The sequence below is a fragment of the Argopecten irradians genome, chromosome 5 (genome assembly GCF_041381155.1).
Source record: "Argopecten irradians isolate NY chromosome 5, Ai_NY, whole genome shotgun sequence".
Classification (NCBI taxonomy): Eukaryota; Metazoa; Mollusca; class Bivalvia; order Pectinida; family Pectinidae; genus Argopecten; species Argopecten irradians.
The window spans coordinates 37,543,078-37,560,670 of NC_091138.1; the positions used below are offsets into that span (position 1 = coordinate 37,543,078).

Sequence of the window (17,593 nt, forward strand, 5' to 3'; positions counted from 1 at the left end):
CTTAGAAAGATAGATCTATATACAAGCTGCAATTATCTGTGAATATCGCTGCAAGCTACAAATATTGTGTGTAGATATGTTCTCTGGGATTGAGAAATGTCTAAAAACAACCAGTTGTTACAGTGTTCGTAGACTAAGCCATGCCAGAAAGATAGTACATATGTGTACACTAAAGATGGGTTATAGGTATTGGTTTACTTAGCTTTCTCTTTACTTTGAATGCAAAAATGCCCTATATAATTTATCTGTATAATGTATAGAAAAATGTCATGTACCCCGAGTATCATTGAGCTATGGCTTTTAAATTCAAGTCCTCAGGGAAATTTCAGAAATTGTTCTTGCAGATATAGATCTAGCGGTATCTTCCATTTATTTTTGGAAGGAATTGGTAAATATAGTTCTGGTATAAACTGGAATCTGACAGAGTCCAGACCCAACATCAGGTATGCTTCCTTCCCAAGTCCAAGATCAGCTAAAATTGGTAGCTACAATTCCAGGCATGTACAAGTGGTACATTGTTAGTGGTATCTGTAGAAAAACAGGTTCTATCAACAAAATCCTCTTGTCTGGTGCTAGCTAGGTGCTCCAATTTATCTGGTGCTAAATATATATTAATCTGGTACAAGTCTACAACATTTGATAGGCATTTTCATTTCACGTTTGTATTGTTTCAGGATTTCTGTTATGGTTGTTCCTTTTATTTTACAAAGCAAATAATAGGTCAGTTAATAAGAGTATAGGCCAATATAAAGTAGGTGTCTCAAGTACATAATTTGAGGTGCTAGTATTCAAGGCAAGGGTAGATAATTTAGTGTTGTAAATTTGGGTGCTAGTTTATATATACATATTAACTTCTTCATCCCTTAAGACACATGTGAACACTTCTGGTTCAAAGACTGGAAAAGTCCATTTTAAGGGGTAAAATGATTCAATACGTATATACGTAGGTAGGATAGATATACCAATGCAATATCCAATATTTCATGGGAAAGGGAGATAATTAGATATTGCAAAGAAATTAAATGTTTTGTAGTATATTCTTTACTGAAAGTGAGGGACAGGTTTTGAGTTCAAACTGCTTAAAGTTTCTCATATGTTTGCAATTTATTGCAAGTACATATTTTGTCACCAGTGACCAAAACTTGCTACAAGAATGTATATGATATGGAATAACAAGCTACTAGAAAGTGGCCGTTTTAAATCTGGGAGGATTAGATGTGTATAACTTACTGCAAAGTCCTATCCGAGACATTAAGTCACAAAGTAAATATTTGAGAATGGTAATATGTAAGCTTATCATTGAAAGTATGTGTGAAGTTGAAATATTAGGAGTATAAACATTTCTCACATTATGGCTACTACGAGGTAGATACTGGGTAGTTGGTATTGGTTAGTATAGAGGCTAGGACTTGTACAGGTAGTCTGTATATATTGACACAAATTCTTACCCCACGATGTTTGTATCACCTTCCAGGTCAATACATCAGGTCAAGCATAAGATTAAGGCTTCTGAATAGGTTTATTCATTAAAGTATCGGGGCACCTGTTTCTAATGCTTCACTCAGATAGTGTGTGTAAACAAAAGTCTCAAGTCCGCTATTAAATACAAATCTAAAATCTGTACATGGGTATGTAAGGTTCTAAACAATACCAGCAGTCGTTCAGATGATATGTACAGCCGTCATTTTCCACCTGGCTGTACCTGTGGATTATTTTCATTTCTAGTTATCTCACTGACACATTACCACACCTTTACATTTCTCACCTGTCCATCTCGTCAGTCATGCTCTATCCTGGAGGGATGTGTATCAGAAATCAGTCAGCCATGAATAAATGTTTCCCCATATGTCTATTTACAACAGTTCATTATCAGTTTCTGTACAAATATGGTAATATCATGATGTTTAAAATATCATAATTAACAGCGATGATGAGAAATACTGGAGGTTGTATGAGTAACTCTTTTAAATATGCGATAATATCACTTAATACAAACCTTTAATTATATTGGCAATTTTGACAATAGTGCTTTTATTCAAAACAAATTTGAGGATAGCGATTTAGTAAAAACTAAATAATATTAGGGCTGAGGCTTTTACCAGTACAGAAATAGAGCTTTGGTGTAATAAGATAGACCCCAGTAACTTGATTAAAACTTTCTTTATCACAGGTAAATGTCAGATGGGAAAGGCAAGTCTGCAAACAATACCTGTGTAGCTTAGTCAGGATGATGCGATAACATCTGTGATTGTCCTGATCTTACTAAGATTTGGGCTCTAACCAGCATCACAGTCTCAAAGACTGCATGACATTTAGTAAGGGGAGATAATTATCTTCAAACTAAGATCAATTAACAGGGGAGATAACTTCATGTTGTTTAAGATTGATTTGCAAATAAATTAGACAGGATAGACAATTTTAACTTATGATTAAATGATAATTTTGTAAATCAAAGACAGGTTATAATTTAATATTGGAGAGTAGAATGAATGAACAAGGGGAGATAAGGGAGATAACACACAGCCTATGGAGATTTAACACATCTCATTTTTGACACTGTGGGAATCAGACCCTTAATATTATAGGACACTGCACCATTTATGACCAGGAGGAATAAGATATCAATAGATGTTGTGATATAAATATGTTATTTATAATAAATCATTATTATTGTGTAGTTTTTCATAGTATTACAGACAAGGTTATGTACTATCTCCATTGTCATTGTATATAGACAGGGTTACGTGCTATCCCTTATCCTTTTATAGTTGATCTTGATCCAAAATCTCTCTCCACATACCAGACATATAAGTGGTAACCTATACACATGTAATGATACGCCACCTGATCAGGAAGGCTGACATACAAAATGCTGGATTAAATGCTTAACCTTGCCACAAGCCAGAAGAATAAGTTATAGTTATATTACAAAGTGTACATATGATGATAAATATGTGGACTCTCTTTTTGGTGCCAGGTACAAGCTTGGCTATCATGTTGAATGGGTCCCCCGCAGTAGGGCGCAGGGGTAATCTCAATGCTATGCCAGGGAAACCCTGGACTTGCACACATATAAAATTTCAGAGATAAGTGTGAAAGGTGTTAGGTTGAAAAAATGATTAGGATTTGGATAAGGAGGGCTGGAATTTTTGTCCAATTTTCTGACTCATATATATCTGCTGATTAAGATTGTTTATCTGGACTGACCCAAAGAAATTCACATATACTCCAGGTGTATTCAAAACATTGGCAAAGTTTTAAAGTATGTGTACCATATTCAACAAGCTAATGTGTTTTCACAGCAGAGAAACTTAAAGGGGCACTTTATTGAACGGAACTTTAAAGTATCAATATTTTGTAATTATCAAAAATCAGTTCAAGACATATTATGGACTAATTAAGGCCCCTAAAAGGGGTACGCTTATAGGGACATGAGATTTTATTGGGTCAAATGAAGTAAATACTATTTCTATGTTACGATTTGGTAAACACTTCTGGTTCCTGTAATGCATATGCAATAACAAAACTAGGTAAGATATAGGGGAAAGGGCAGATGCCTTGTGTGTGTGAGGATACTGTATACTAGCTAGTACATATTATCACAATTAAAAGACTGAAAAATGTTTCAGTTCTGAGCTATTGATTTATTGATTCTTCTATTTCGCCCTTTTGACCCTCCCTATCATTAAGTGTAACATCTTTACACCTTGTTAAGGTATAAGCTTGGAAGGTTCACTTTGAAGGTATCTGGTATAAATTACATTCGATTATTGGCTGTTGTGTTGTAATTGACTGGTCTTTGTAACAGGGGTATGGTGAACATTATATATAATTTCCTCATAAATAAAACCCATTAAGTTCATCTGATCCACATGCTTGTGGTAGGATAAACGTATGCTAGCAATACTTCTCTGTCGATACATGTAATGCACATGCAAGATATATTACCTGGCATTACTTTTCTTTGTGTTTCTATAGCAACTGTTGAAAGAACATCAACAATTTAATGGGTTTTCGTGATGGTTATTCTTGTTTTAAATGCCAGTTGATGATAAGTTTGTTATGGTGTAAAATTATAATGTAAATTTGTTTTCATCTTCAAGAATTAGGGAAAAGAAAGCTAAAAAGCCAACCAATAATTTTATTGGGTGAGTAGCAGATCTGGGAATGGTAATACCATATATAGCATAGTGTGTTATCGCTATTGAATTGTTGTCCATCCTGATGCCATACTCATCTTCTCAAAGTTTTGCATTAACTTGCCATAAAGAGCTCATTTACCCCTTAAGACACATTTGAACTCTTCCTACTCTGAAGTTGGAACAGTTCATTATAAGATTTCGGGGGTGAATGGGTTCTTATAAAGCTGTCAAGTATCTATAGATGATCATGATTTTGTTCGGGATGGAGATCAATTTTGCTGTTAACACAAAAGCAAAGAATGAAATAACCCTAAAATTAGCGTCAGAATCTAAACGCATGTACTATAATAAAGGTTTTAGAAATTTGTTTAAAATTATGTTAATTTATTGATAATTTTGTTCCATTTATATAACAAATTTTTATTTAGATCTTCGCATGAGGCATATTTGTTTAAGTTCATGGAGTTTATTATTTTGTATTTACTATTTTGTTATGTTATTTTGAATATAGATACAGTCATGCAAGGTGTGACTGTAAGCATAGCTTCCTTCATTTATGATTTAATAATATCTGTGAGTTGTTGTACTCCGTTTAACCAAGTCTGATAAGTTGGCCATCCGTCAAATTTTATTTTGTTTGTTGGGAAACATTTGATATTGCTGCAATGTATATGATTAAAATGGCATATTATTAAGGCATGCAGTTGTTTATAATTGTCCTTGAATGTTAGTTTGTGATTTCAGTTGTTCAGTTCTTTGAAAATTGCTGTGTGCATGAATTTTCTTTTTTTACAGTGAAAAATCCTTGATGCATTTACACAATAATGTATATTTAAGCAAAAACTGTTACCAGATTGACATACAGTTGATATGAAGCGGAAGGAAGATAAATGAAATTTATCAACTGTATGTCCAATTTTTTTTACATTTCCATTACGTCAAAACTATACATGTATATCTTTTGATTTCCCGCTTGCGCTAGTGTTGACGTCACCAAGTTCAATAAAGATTCTGAATATAGTTCAACACAAAATTTGAAACAACATGCGATTATTTTTTATACATGTGTTATATACGATAATACCATTAGATTTCATAGACGCACACTTAAAACCAATTTTTAATAGGCGTAATACAGTGTATACATTCTCAGTGGAATTGCCCATTGGTTCATTAATTGGTTGTATGTAAAACTGTACATATACTTTAACTAAAGAAAATCACATTTACATTGATCGATGCGTACCGGTGACTATAAATACTGCAGATGCAGATTTTGTAACAAATTACCATTAGTTATATAGCGATGAACCATTTTGTACAATTTTTGGATGGGGAATAGAAGGAAAAGTTTCTTGGGTGTATTTATAGAAGGAATGTCTGTGTGTAAGAGCTGGGCAAGTAATTATTAGTTTGGAGATGGTCCATAAGTTTCTCATGTACAGCAGAAATGGTTGAGACATTGGCATGTGTCCATGGTTACAGTGTAAGGTATACACAGTCTCACCTTCAGTCCAATGACTATGGCCCACCTGGTAGTGATCTGTGGGGCCGAACATCTCTGGAGGCACCGCCATTACACAACACATAATACATACCAGCAAGCAGCCACCATTGAACCAATACTGTGTCATTTTGGTACACATTTTATAGATAAGAAATATGGGTAAAACTTCATGAAAAGGGGGAGACAAATTCATGTATAATTGCTAGTCATACCCCTTCTGACTATTAAGGGTTTTCTGTCCCTGGTAAATCCTTTCAATTTAGTATTAAGGGTTGTCTAGGTCTGCCCCTAGTAAGGGCAGATAACTCATGTGCTGAGTGAGCTTGGCATTGACAGATGGCTAATACATACCTGGGGTTACCATTACTGGTATACACTATAGACCTGACACAGGAGAATTGAACACTATCTCCCCTACTCCTACCTCCAGAGCAGCTAGAGGTGTTCTGTAGCAGACACCATACCATTGCATCATGATCACTGGCATATGTTTTGTGTAAAGGATGTTTTATGTGAAATATGCTGTACATATCTTGCACCACTTCATCATTATGCTTCAGTAGCTGTTTGTAGGTGTACAAAAATCAGGATTCTTTGCTGCAAAACAGCAAGATGTGCAGATTTATTTGTGTCGATTAATGGAGATATGGTAAATATTTATGCATTTGTCATTGAAATGCTATTCTCAAGCCATATATCAGTGTAAAAAAATACAATTACACTTAATGTAGCTGAAGCCTTGCAGCACATGATGTACCATTGTGTAACCTCCCTACAGTAACCACCTCCTCCCTGTACATAGGTTGTGTACCCTCCCTACAGTAACCACCTCCTCCCTATACACAGGTTGTGTTCCCTCCCTACAGTAACCACCTCCTCCCTGTATAGAGGTTGTGTACTCTCCCAACAGTAACCACCTCCTCCTTGTACAGAGGTTGTGTACCCTCCCTACAGTAACCACCTCCTCCCTGTACAGAGGTTGTGTGTAACCACCTCCTCCCTGTACAGAGGTTGTGTACCCTCCTACAGTAACCACCTCCTCCCTGTACAGAGTTTGTGTACCCTCCCTACAGTAACCACCTCCTCCCTGTACAGAGGTTGTGTCCCCTCCCTACAGTAACCACCTCCTCCCTGTACAGAGGTTGTGTCCCCTCCCTACAGTAACCACCTCCTCCTTGTGCAGAGGTTGTGTCCCTTCCCTACAGTAACCACCTCCTCCCTGTACAGAGGTTGTGTACCCTCCCAACAGTAACCACCTCCTCCTGTACAGAGGTTGTGTCCCTCCCTAAGTAACCCCTCCTCCCTGTACAGAGGTTGTGTACCCTCCCTACAGTAACCACCTCCTCCCTGTACAGAGGTTGTGTCCCCTCCCTACAGTAACCACCTCCTCCCTGTACAGAGGTTGTGTACCCTCCCTACAGTAACCACCTCCTCCCTGTACAAGGTTGTGTACCCTCCCTACAGTAAACCACCTCCTCCCTGTACAGAGGTTGTGTCCCCTCCCTACAGTAACCACCTCCTCCCTGTACATTGTGTTCCCTCCCTACAGTAACCACCTCCTCCCTGTACAGAGGTTGTGTACCCTCCCTACAGTAACCACCTCCTCCCTGTACAGAGGTTGTGTCCCCTCCCTACAGTAACCACCTCCTCCCTGTACAGAGGTTGTGTACCCTCCCTACAGTAACCACCTCCTCCCTGTACAGAGGTTGTGTCCCCTCCCTACAGTAACCACCTCCTCCCTGTACAGAGGTTGTGTACCCTCCCTACAGTAACCACCTCCTCCCTGTACAGAGGTTGTGTCCCCTCCCTACAGTAACCACCTCCTCCCTGTACAGAGGTTGTGTACCCTCCCTACAGTAACCACCTCCTCCCTGTACAGAGGTTGTGTCCCCTCCCTACAGTAACCACCTCCTCCCTGTACAGAGGTTGTGTACCCTCCCTACAGTAACCACCTCCTCCCTGTACAGAGGTTGTGTACCCTCCCTACAGTAACCACCTCCTCCCTGTACAGAGGTTGTGTCCCCTCCCTACAGTAACCACCTCCTCTCTGTAGAGAGGTTGTGTACCCTCCCTACAATAACCACCTCCTCCCTGTAGAGAGGTTATGTCCCCTCCCTACAGTAACCACCTCCTCCCTGTACAGAGGTTGTGTACCCTCCCTACAGTAACCACCTCCTCCCTGTACAGAGGTTGTGTCCCCTCCCTACAGTAACCACCTCCTCCCTGTACAGAGGTTGTGTACCCTCCCTACAGTAACCACCTCCTCCCTGTACAGAGGTTGTGTACCCTCCCTCCCTACAGTAACCACCTCCTCCCTGTACAGAGGTTGTGTCCCCTCCCTACAGTAACCACCTCCTCCCTGTACAGAGGTTGTGTCCCCTCCCTACAGTAACCACCTCCTCCCTGTACAGAGGTTGTGTACCCTCCCTACAGTAACCACCTCCTCCCTGTACAGAGGTTGTGTCCCCTCCCTACAGTAACCACCTCCTCCCTGTACAGAGGTTGTGTCCCCTCCCTACAGTAACCACCTCCTCCCTATACTCATGGTGTCAGGTTGCTTGTCTCTAAGGATGCCACATATATAGATAGACAGCTAGGTAGATACATAGTACACACAAACACTGACTTTGCCAGGTTATTTTAAGAAGATTAGTATCACATGTGTTATACTGATTTTCCTTGTGTCTCCAGTTGTAGCTCTTCTTGACTTGCCACTTTGAAACTATATGCTACTATTACATCTATAGTAGAACAAGAATGCTCTGCTTTATCAGGAATCCAGCTCTGCAGACCAATAAAAACAATATCACACATAGTATTAGCAGTTTCAGATTGGAAACTTGCTGTGAACTTTTTGCTTGTATCATGTAAATATGTAGAATCTGATTTATGGAATGCCATTGCTGAAAATAGCCACACCCTTCTCTATGGGAAAACCAGACTTTATTCTCTCATCAAGTTAACTCCCTTTTTCTGTAGCAATTTGTCATGGAAAGAAATTGTCGGGGAGGAGGTTCTGCTTGTTTACTTAAATTATAGATAATTGTTAGGTCTATCATATATAAACACATTTCTTGACTGCTTGTATGACTATCTATATATGTTCATTAGTGACATTATCACATAGATATTTTTTCTAAATATCTTTATAGCTTTCTAACATGTAACTGAAACAAAGAGTTAACAATGTATATGTATACATAAAAAGTTATGCTTGAAACATCTCGTTTGACATAAAAACATAATTTGCTGAAGAAATGGCAAAATGTGTCTTGTATATAGTAGTTTTATTGCCATTCCAAATTAAAGAGTTATCTGTCCTTGTAATTATTGATTTAACGTCATATTTCAGAGAAAATGATCACAAAAAACATCATAATTGATACCTTCTCACAAGGGAGATAACTGTTTAAAGGGACAATTCGCTCAGACTAATTCTTTTACATAACCAAGAAGCAAAATATGGCATAAATGTATTGTTCAACATTTCTTATGAAACATATAACATAAAATATTGACAAATTCCACGTCATTGTTTAGTATTTCAATTAATATCGTTGAAATATCAAATCGTTGATCAATACGATAAAGTAGGTACAATATGGCCGCTGTACCCATGCATGAGCCAAAGTCACGCACGTTAAGCAAATAAACTACATAACCACTGAGAAGGTGATGAAATGGTTTTTAGGCAAGGCAATTCACCTAATAAGATAAACACACTACTGTCAGAGCGATTTGAGCAGTTCTAGACAAAAGTTGCATTACTCTACGAGCAAGGGACAGGGTTCGGCATACAAGAAGTTCGACCACAATGTGTAATGGCGGACAGCGAGCGAGTTTGAACATCTACACACATGTCACAACCATGGGCTTTTCAGGCATATCACAGTAAAACCGAATAATCTAATTTCCATTAGAACTGTTTTTTTCCGAAATATGTACAAATTTTAATGTTCTCTTAGACTGAATTGTCCCTTTAATATATATATATACCCAGTATTCAAAAACAAAATATTGATAATACTTTAAACATTAAGGATGATGTCCTAATTATGTTAGGGTTTATACTCGGTAATCTGAAGTATGGATCTTGTAGATGTGTTTACATGGTCAAAACATGTGTAGACCTAGGCCAGATTCTCTGAAAATTGATCATGAAAAACTTTTCAAAAGAAATACAGCATGATACGTATCTGTAAAATGAAAAATTAATATACTGGTTATAAACAAGCTACATGGATATGCCACTTATCATTCCTCACTGTAATAAACCCTACTGTTCATAATAAAACATGCACTCATTGACTCTAGTCACTGGAGTGTAAGGTACATCAACATAACTAATTGTACTGTACTTAGATATGAACCTAACTGACATTATCTAGTCACCATCATTATTTCCCACTCCTTTACATCATCTTGGCTATACCTGTATAAATTATAATAGTTTATTGTCCAACATCGCTTTGTATAACAAGCTTCACCTGGGGCACATGCAGCACGCATTACAATTTTACGATTTCCAGCCGACCATTAAACCACATCGTATAAACAAACCAGGTTATTCACAGAGTACTGCAAACCTGTGTAGATTTTACTGGTGCATGTGATTTCAGGACTTTTTTTGTGCATTTCCTGTTGATATTTTTTCCTCCTTAATGTCGATACATTTAATGTGATATCCGTTGTGTGAAATATGGAGATTGTGTCCATATGACACCAGTTAAAAGTAAAGGTCTCGTTTTCTCCTTGACAACAAAGGAAGTACTTGTGAATAGGCTATGTAACCATCCTTAAACAATGTGTGGTATTTCCTGATCGGATTTTATCAGCTTGTAATTACAGGGTAGGAAATGCATAATGGATAGGACATGATGACATTTCAAGTCAAGGTCACAAAGGTGACCTGGAGTCAAGGTCATGCTTACAGAACGATGTATCCACACAGCTGCAATAATTACAGAATTGTATCTGCCCATCACATATATCAGATTTGTAGTTGAAGAATATCTCCAACTATTACGTCATGTGAAAAATGAAGAATATCTCCAACTATTACGTCATGTGAAAAATTTAGTTTGAATTTTACTTCAGAATGATTCATCCAAGCTGACATTGAAGAAACTAAATTAATTTAGTGAAAAATGAGCCTTTTGTCACAGTTTTAAATATCATATACATGTATCTGCACAGTACTTATAAACTCTAGACAATTAGGGCCAGTTTAAAAACATTTAAATAATATGTGTACCTACCATATAGACCTAAACATCTATTATCTTCCCATATATCATGCTTTGACCAGCTGACCTTGATATACAGCCAGACACCTATGTAGTAACCTTATAGTCATGCTTCATGTATTATCCATGCTTTATTTTCTCTTAGAAAAAATTTGGAACAGTACATGGAGGAAGAATCGACAAAGTCAACTGATCAGTAAGTCTTGGTGATGCCATGGTAACCATATAGTATTTGTCCCAGCACTATGATCATGGTGAGCAGAAGGCTTGCACATAACACATTTAGCACTGTGATCATGGTGGAAGAGAGGCTTGCACATGTAACAAACTATACAGAATTCATCTGATGCAGCTTACTGTGGCTTTTATATGACTTTATAGTGCAGTGGTGTCGACTTTAACTTCTTTTCTGTTTTAGTTGATGAGATTTAACATAGCTATAACATTGGTAACGCTATTTGTCTGTAGGGTATATATTCTGGTACAAATTGAAAAATAATGCTTGACTCATTAGAATTCACCATTTGAACTTGCTTCCAATTCTCATTTTTAAAAAATAATTTGCAAAAATAATAGTGTGTGCATAATTACCATATAATAAAAGAAGTAGTTAAAATATTCTCCATGAAATCTGAAAGACAATAAAACAAACAAAGAAGGTATCCCATTGATGCTGAAAACCAAATAATGTTTGTAGTTTTAATTGTTTCCTGTAGAGTTTGTAAGCTGCCATTACATGAGTAGATACGTAGTGTATTCTCCGTTGGCTGTGGGATATAATATCACTCCTAATTAATGCACTCTTATTCCAGGTGACAGAAGCAATACCTCAAATCTCTCAATACCTCGCCATAATAAAAACTTTAATGGTGTAATCGCTGATAGTACATCTGGATTGTAAGCCTTATTGGCAATCTAATTTGTGGCTATAGTCCAATGATTTAGGCCTATATCCATTATCTATTTTCACCTTATCTGCTAAGGAATAAACATTGTATGGTTCACCTGTTGTTGAAATAGAATTGGTTAAACCAAGGTAAAGTAATTAAATCATGAAAATTAAGTTCTTACAAAATGTATTGTAGATCTATACTCTATGAAATGTTAATATGGTATGGAAACATCGGGTGGTTTTATTGCTAGACTGCCATTACTTGTCCACGAAATGTTTATTTTCAAGATTTGTGTATTTTAATATCTCTTCTTTTCTTTGTGGGGTATTTCTTGATTCACTTTCTTTCCTTTCCTACCATCCTCAATTTTATTGAACTTTTCATATAGCTCACATATACTACATTTTCTTTCATTGGTGTGAATTCATGATTGATAACTTAGAAGATGTTTTATAAGGTGTAATGAAGATTCGATTGTAGATGTATAATGAAATATAATTATCAAATTTTTTATCTTACCTTGAAGATTAAATTGTTCTTTTAGATTTACTTATATTAAGATTGAAAAGAACAGATAACAAAAAACCATCAGAATATATGAAAAGTTTTGAAAATAATATATACATGTATACATTAATGTGAAGACTGTAAGTTCAATAAAGGAATCTTAAAGTCTACAAGTTTGTATATACATGTAAAGTATTTGTGAAGGAAAAAATACTAAAATAAACTATGCAGAAGAACATCAATTCAGTGCAAATATGTGAACGTAGCAACTTGTGATAGATTGTTAGTTGAACATATCTAATACAATTGGTTAAGCAAGTTTGTCAATTCTGTCTGATAGCCCCAGGAATTTTTGAAGCTAATAAAGCTGCCATGTAATTAAGTATACCGACATTGTGCCTTTAGAGTTTTGTATCATTGGCTGGATGAGGGACTGGAATGGTTGTATTCTATGATTGACATGATGTAGATATATATTTAGATGGAGAAGCTGGCCCAAATTAGTACTAACACTTTATGGGTTGTGCATATTACAGAGTTATCTGCCCTTGCAGGTAGCCATTGATTGTGTTGTCAATATTTGTTTGTGAGCATAACGTCATAATTTTCAGATGAAATGATGTAATAATCGCTCAGAAGCTAAGAATGCCACAATCGATACCTACCAGCAAGGGCAGATAACTCTGTAATATGCAAAGATAGGAATATTGTTTCCTCAAGTGCATGTGTATTCAATCAAAAGTGGTAGTTTTAGATTTGTTGATTGCTGAAGTTTTTATAATTATGTAATATATCGCTATTTGAGTGAAATATATATATCACCCATTGACTTTTGTAACGACAGAAAATGACGTATGAAGTAAACTAATTTAAATTTTTTATAGAAAGCAGATTGGAATATTGAGCGAGGTGATTAGTATTTTTCTGTTTGTTGTTGTGTATAACCGCTAGACCATTCTGTGAAATAACAGAAGATGTATGAGCTAGCACTTGTAACCTGTGTGGAAAAATTGTTGTTTTATTCATGTATAAGTTGGGCCTGTTACATACTGTTTAATATGTGGGTGTAGATTAAACCAAGTGGATTATTTAAGGAGCAGCTAGTCCTTATCAGAAAAACAAAAAATGTCCACATTCAACCGGCTAAGTGCACATGTACTTTTTAACATACAATGTAAATAAAGGGGGTGGCGGAGGTATCCAACGTCCTGAGGGTGCTGGTCGGCGAAGATTCGGTGGAGGAATCCGAGGTGGATACTAAAAGTATTCAATAGCGCCCCATAGACGATAGTGAATAGCAACTGTAAATGGAATGGAGCATCAGAATTCTGATGACGGTTGGCCTAGCCATCCGAAACATGTAAACGAAATAAAAGTTTTGCACGGAACCCTTGGTGTTGATGCTCCATCCCATTTACAGTTGCTTTTTAACATACAGTTTCCATTATTCAGCAAAGAGAATTTAAACATTAATTAAATTACAACTCATTTCTGATCTATAATGTAATTAACAATCAAAACATAGGTCTACATTATGTTAAAAAAATCAACTTGAATTTCATTTGAAACTTCAACTTGTCTCTGTGCCTTATTTTAGGTTTTCTATGGCAACAATTGTTTGTTAAGAGGAATATGTTAGTTTTATGACAATATCTTTGATTTGATGACAGGGAAAACTTTCCTGTGTAAATTAATGTTCATTTCTGCTGGAATTTCTGCATGCTAGCAGATTGATACCATGCTGATAAAAATAGACAGCAAATTTTTATCTGTATGACTTAAATCTGAAATACTGATAGAGTTTGGCAAAGCCTAAAAAGTAAAACATTAATTTATTGCAATTTCTCTGTTTTAAACTTTTGACTGTTGTATAAATCAGTGACAAATACTCTAGGTGGGATTTATTCCAGAATATATGGTAGAAAAAAAAAATAGTATACATAGCTAGATTGTGAGTCAGAAGAAACTATAGTGATATTGGTAGATCTAACATTGATAAGTAAAACAGGTATGTAACATTTTCTAAGCCAGGTAGGTATGTTATCATGATTTATGTCTGGAATATCAGTGAGCTAAACCAGGGGAGATATAGAACCATGTATATGTGGTCACTCCTGTCTGGGATTAGGAGTTGAAGGTCAGGCTAACTGACCACAATTGACTGCAACTATAGAATACATTGTTTACATTTGTTTCCTATGTACTAATTGATAGGTTTACTTAGGATACTAGTCGGGGTGATTTTCTTAAGTGTTACAGACTTACCTCAGAGAGGCAGGCTTATATTATCACCAAGTGTATAACGGTATATAAATCAGCTTCTCTATATACACTACAAAACGTTATTGTGTCGTTGACATTCTAGTCCCGGATAAGGTAGTGGAACTTTGAACTCATTATGTCATTCAGATTCTAAAATGTTTAATTTATATATGTGAAAGGAATATATTAAATAGAGAGGGTATACAGTGAGCGATCAAGCCTTTACGTGACTATGGTCTATGATGTGTGTGTCCCGTACCTGAGATCTTTATATATAATGGATACGTTGTAGTTTAGCATGGGGTAAACACGATTACAGCATGACCAGGTGAACCACCGTATGTGGCCAAACCTGCAGCCCAGGTGTGGAGATGTACCTGTATACTAATGCATGGTAGTTTATAGACAAATCCATATTTAGATCCGTGGGGCCAATTACATAAGCATTTATAGAAACTGATACACGTACACAAGACAAAACACGGTGAAAATTAAATGTAACTTTTGGATCTCAGGTTCTAAATATTTGTCATGATATAACCCTGACAGCGTTAAAACCTAACCCTTAATTTAGTAAGTTGCTTAATGGTGCTTTTTACTTTCTGTGAAATTAAAAATGTATTAAACCACAAGTGTATATTTTTTTCCCGTTACCTCTACTTAATATTGTTAATCCTCTGTTCTTTCCTTGATTTAATTTCTCCTACATACATGGATGTGGGAGGGGGATGACGTCCTCTATATTTGTATATTGATTATGTATTAATTGCTGTGTTACAGAGGTGCCCCACCCCACCAGTACCAGTATGAGAAGTTCTCTGCTCCAGCTATTCCCAACAAGGCTGGAGGTCTCATCCAGTTTGGAGACTCCTCTTCAGTAAGTATTGTCTGGAGGTCCTGGTCAAACGACGAAGTTTTGATAAGAATTTCTCATATGAATGGTCATATTCTAGATTATCTCCCCCTGGTTTGAATTTAGGATCATTCAGACATGAAGAATTTCTCATCTGAATTGTCATATTCTAGATTATCTCACTTAGTTTGAAATTCAGGCAATGGAATGGCAGACATGTTGTATTGGCTAGAAAATATAATGCAAACTTAATGATTACTCTTATATTCTAGAGATAGGTGTCATGTCATTTTAGGGAAGGGCATGACAAGAATTCTTGATCTTTATATTATATTACAGAGTCATCTGCTCGAATAATGACGTCACAATAGATACTAACCTGCAAGGGAGGTAGCTCTGTAATATGTAAAGATAGGATACTTCATACAATACTTTATAATCATTACCATCAGAGTATACCTAAGTTACCATTATGGAATATGTATGATTTTTGTGGTTATTTACTTCTTGAGATCAAACATCTGTGGCCATGTACAGTTGATAACAGCTTTTTCAGTGAAAACAGTGCTAAACGTTTGCTGATGCTGAATGTTCCATTCTTTAGGGCCATATCCCTAGCTCAACTGACCATCTTACTGGTAATATCATAATCAGTTTCTTAGGTGATAGTTATCGCCATGAATCTGTAATGGTATCGATTTATCCAGGTCGTTAGCATGTTAGGTGGGGTTACACATCATGACCTCTTCAATGTTTACATATAGATTGACATTATGTACTTAAGGGTACAAAAAATGTCTTGTCAAGTGGCGTACCACTAGAAGTATAGGTGATATCATCAGCTGTCTGGGTCTCTGTCAAGTATTTACCTTTTCCTTTAAATTCAAATGTCTTGTTAGCTTTATTAGCTTGCTACATGTTGTCTACTTACCTTTTACACAAAGAAAATATCGAGACTCATCAGAATAGTGAGAGAATCATTATGTAACTTATTCAAAAACATTTCAATTTTTCCCATCAGGATGGGGTGGGAGGTTGGGGTTGGATGGGGGATGGGGTAGGAGTAAAATAATCTTACCCACGCCCATCCTTTCCTTGTTGTATCCTGCTTTTGATGGAGGCGAGGCATTAAGGTTTTACCTACAGACATCTGGTAGGTTTTCACTTGTAGAGATATCGTGTAGAACATTTGTTTAGAAGTTAACTAGACTTTGTCTATTTCTGTGTTTATCTGATGGGACTCTGTAAGGCAGAAAATTGTCACAGGTAACCAGCAGTATCAGTTACACTTTTCTCCATGGTAATTTTACAAGAGTCTTGTTAAAAGGCTCTATAAGTAGCTGGTAGGGTATTGGCCCACAGTTTACTCCTGAAGGGATAAGGGCTTTTGCTACACAGGTAGCAGAGATAAATCAGATAGCTAGCTGTTTAGCCTATTTCGTTAGCCAGGCTAGGACGGGTATTAAAAACAGCATCTATATATGGTTGATGACCTGGAAGTTTTTCATTCAGTCTTACAAGGAAAAAAATCCTTGTCAAATTGATGTGAAATCCAGCTTGGATCTGTATGAATAAAACATTTAGGGATCATCAAAAGGTGTAGTAGGTGTTAAATATGTCGCACTATTTACTCCAGTTATACACAAAAGCTTGAAAGGAACTCTTACATATAAAGATTAGAGATGTATGAAATTGTAGGGTACATGTTTAATGTATTCTTACTGAGTATGGACCTGTGTTTATGGACCTGTGTTTACAACATGGACTTCATGTGATATGATTCCAAGATGTTTATGTCTGACATGTTACAATGGAAAATATACCCTATACCTACAGATATACTGTCCCTATAGCTATGACCAAATAAGTAAAGTCAATCAATTGATGACAATAATAGGTATGTAAAGGGTGGTACAAGAGCTGAGACACTAAACTATGTTTTTGAAGGGTTTTCTATGGAGAGATACTAGATTTTCTATGGAGAGATACTAGATTTTCTATGGAGAGATACTAGATTTTCTATGGAGAGATACTAGATTTTCTATGGAGAGATACTAGATTACTTGACCATGTGCTCCTAAAAATGATTTTCGGTTGGATCAAGACCTGTTCTTGCTTTGTTATATAAGGTCCTCAATATAGCCCAATACTATAGCTAGAGCCCTGGACCTCTGGGTTACAAC

The 17,593-nt window shown here is 36.4% G+C and overlaps 1 protein-coding gene across 10 annotated transcripts in view; it reads left to right on the plus strand.

Annotated features, from left to right (window-relative positions):
• The window catches only part of LOC138323741 (PDZ and LIM domain protein 7-like), a 42,157-nt gene that overhangs the window by 5,887 nt on the left and 18,677 nt on the right, over positions 1–17,593 (plus strand). For 7 of the 10 annotated variants that reach the window (XM_069268549.1, XM_069268553.1, XM_069268554.1 and 4 more), the window contains exons 3-5: positions 4,104–4,148; positions 11,041–11,091; positions 15,338–15,434. In XM_069268549.1, the coding sequence (XP_069124650.1) occupies positions 4,104–4,148; positions 11,041–11,091; positions 15,338–15,434 (193 nt within the window). The remainder of the gene's footprint in view (positions 1–4,103; positions 4,149–11,040; positions 11,092–15,337; positions 15,435–17,593) is intronic. The other 3 variants (XM_069268551.1, XM_069268550.1, XM_069268552.1) reach the window with 3 other exon arrangements.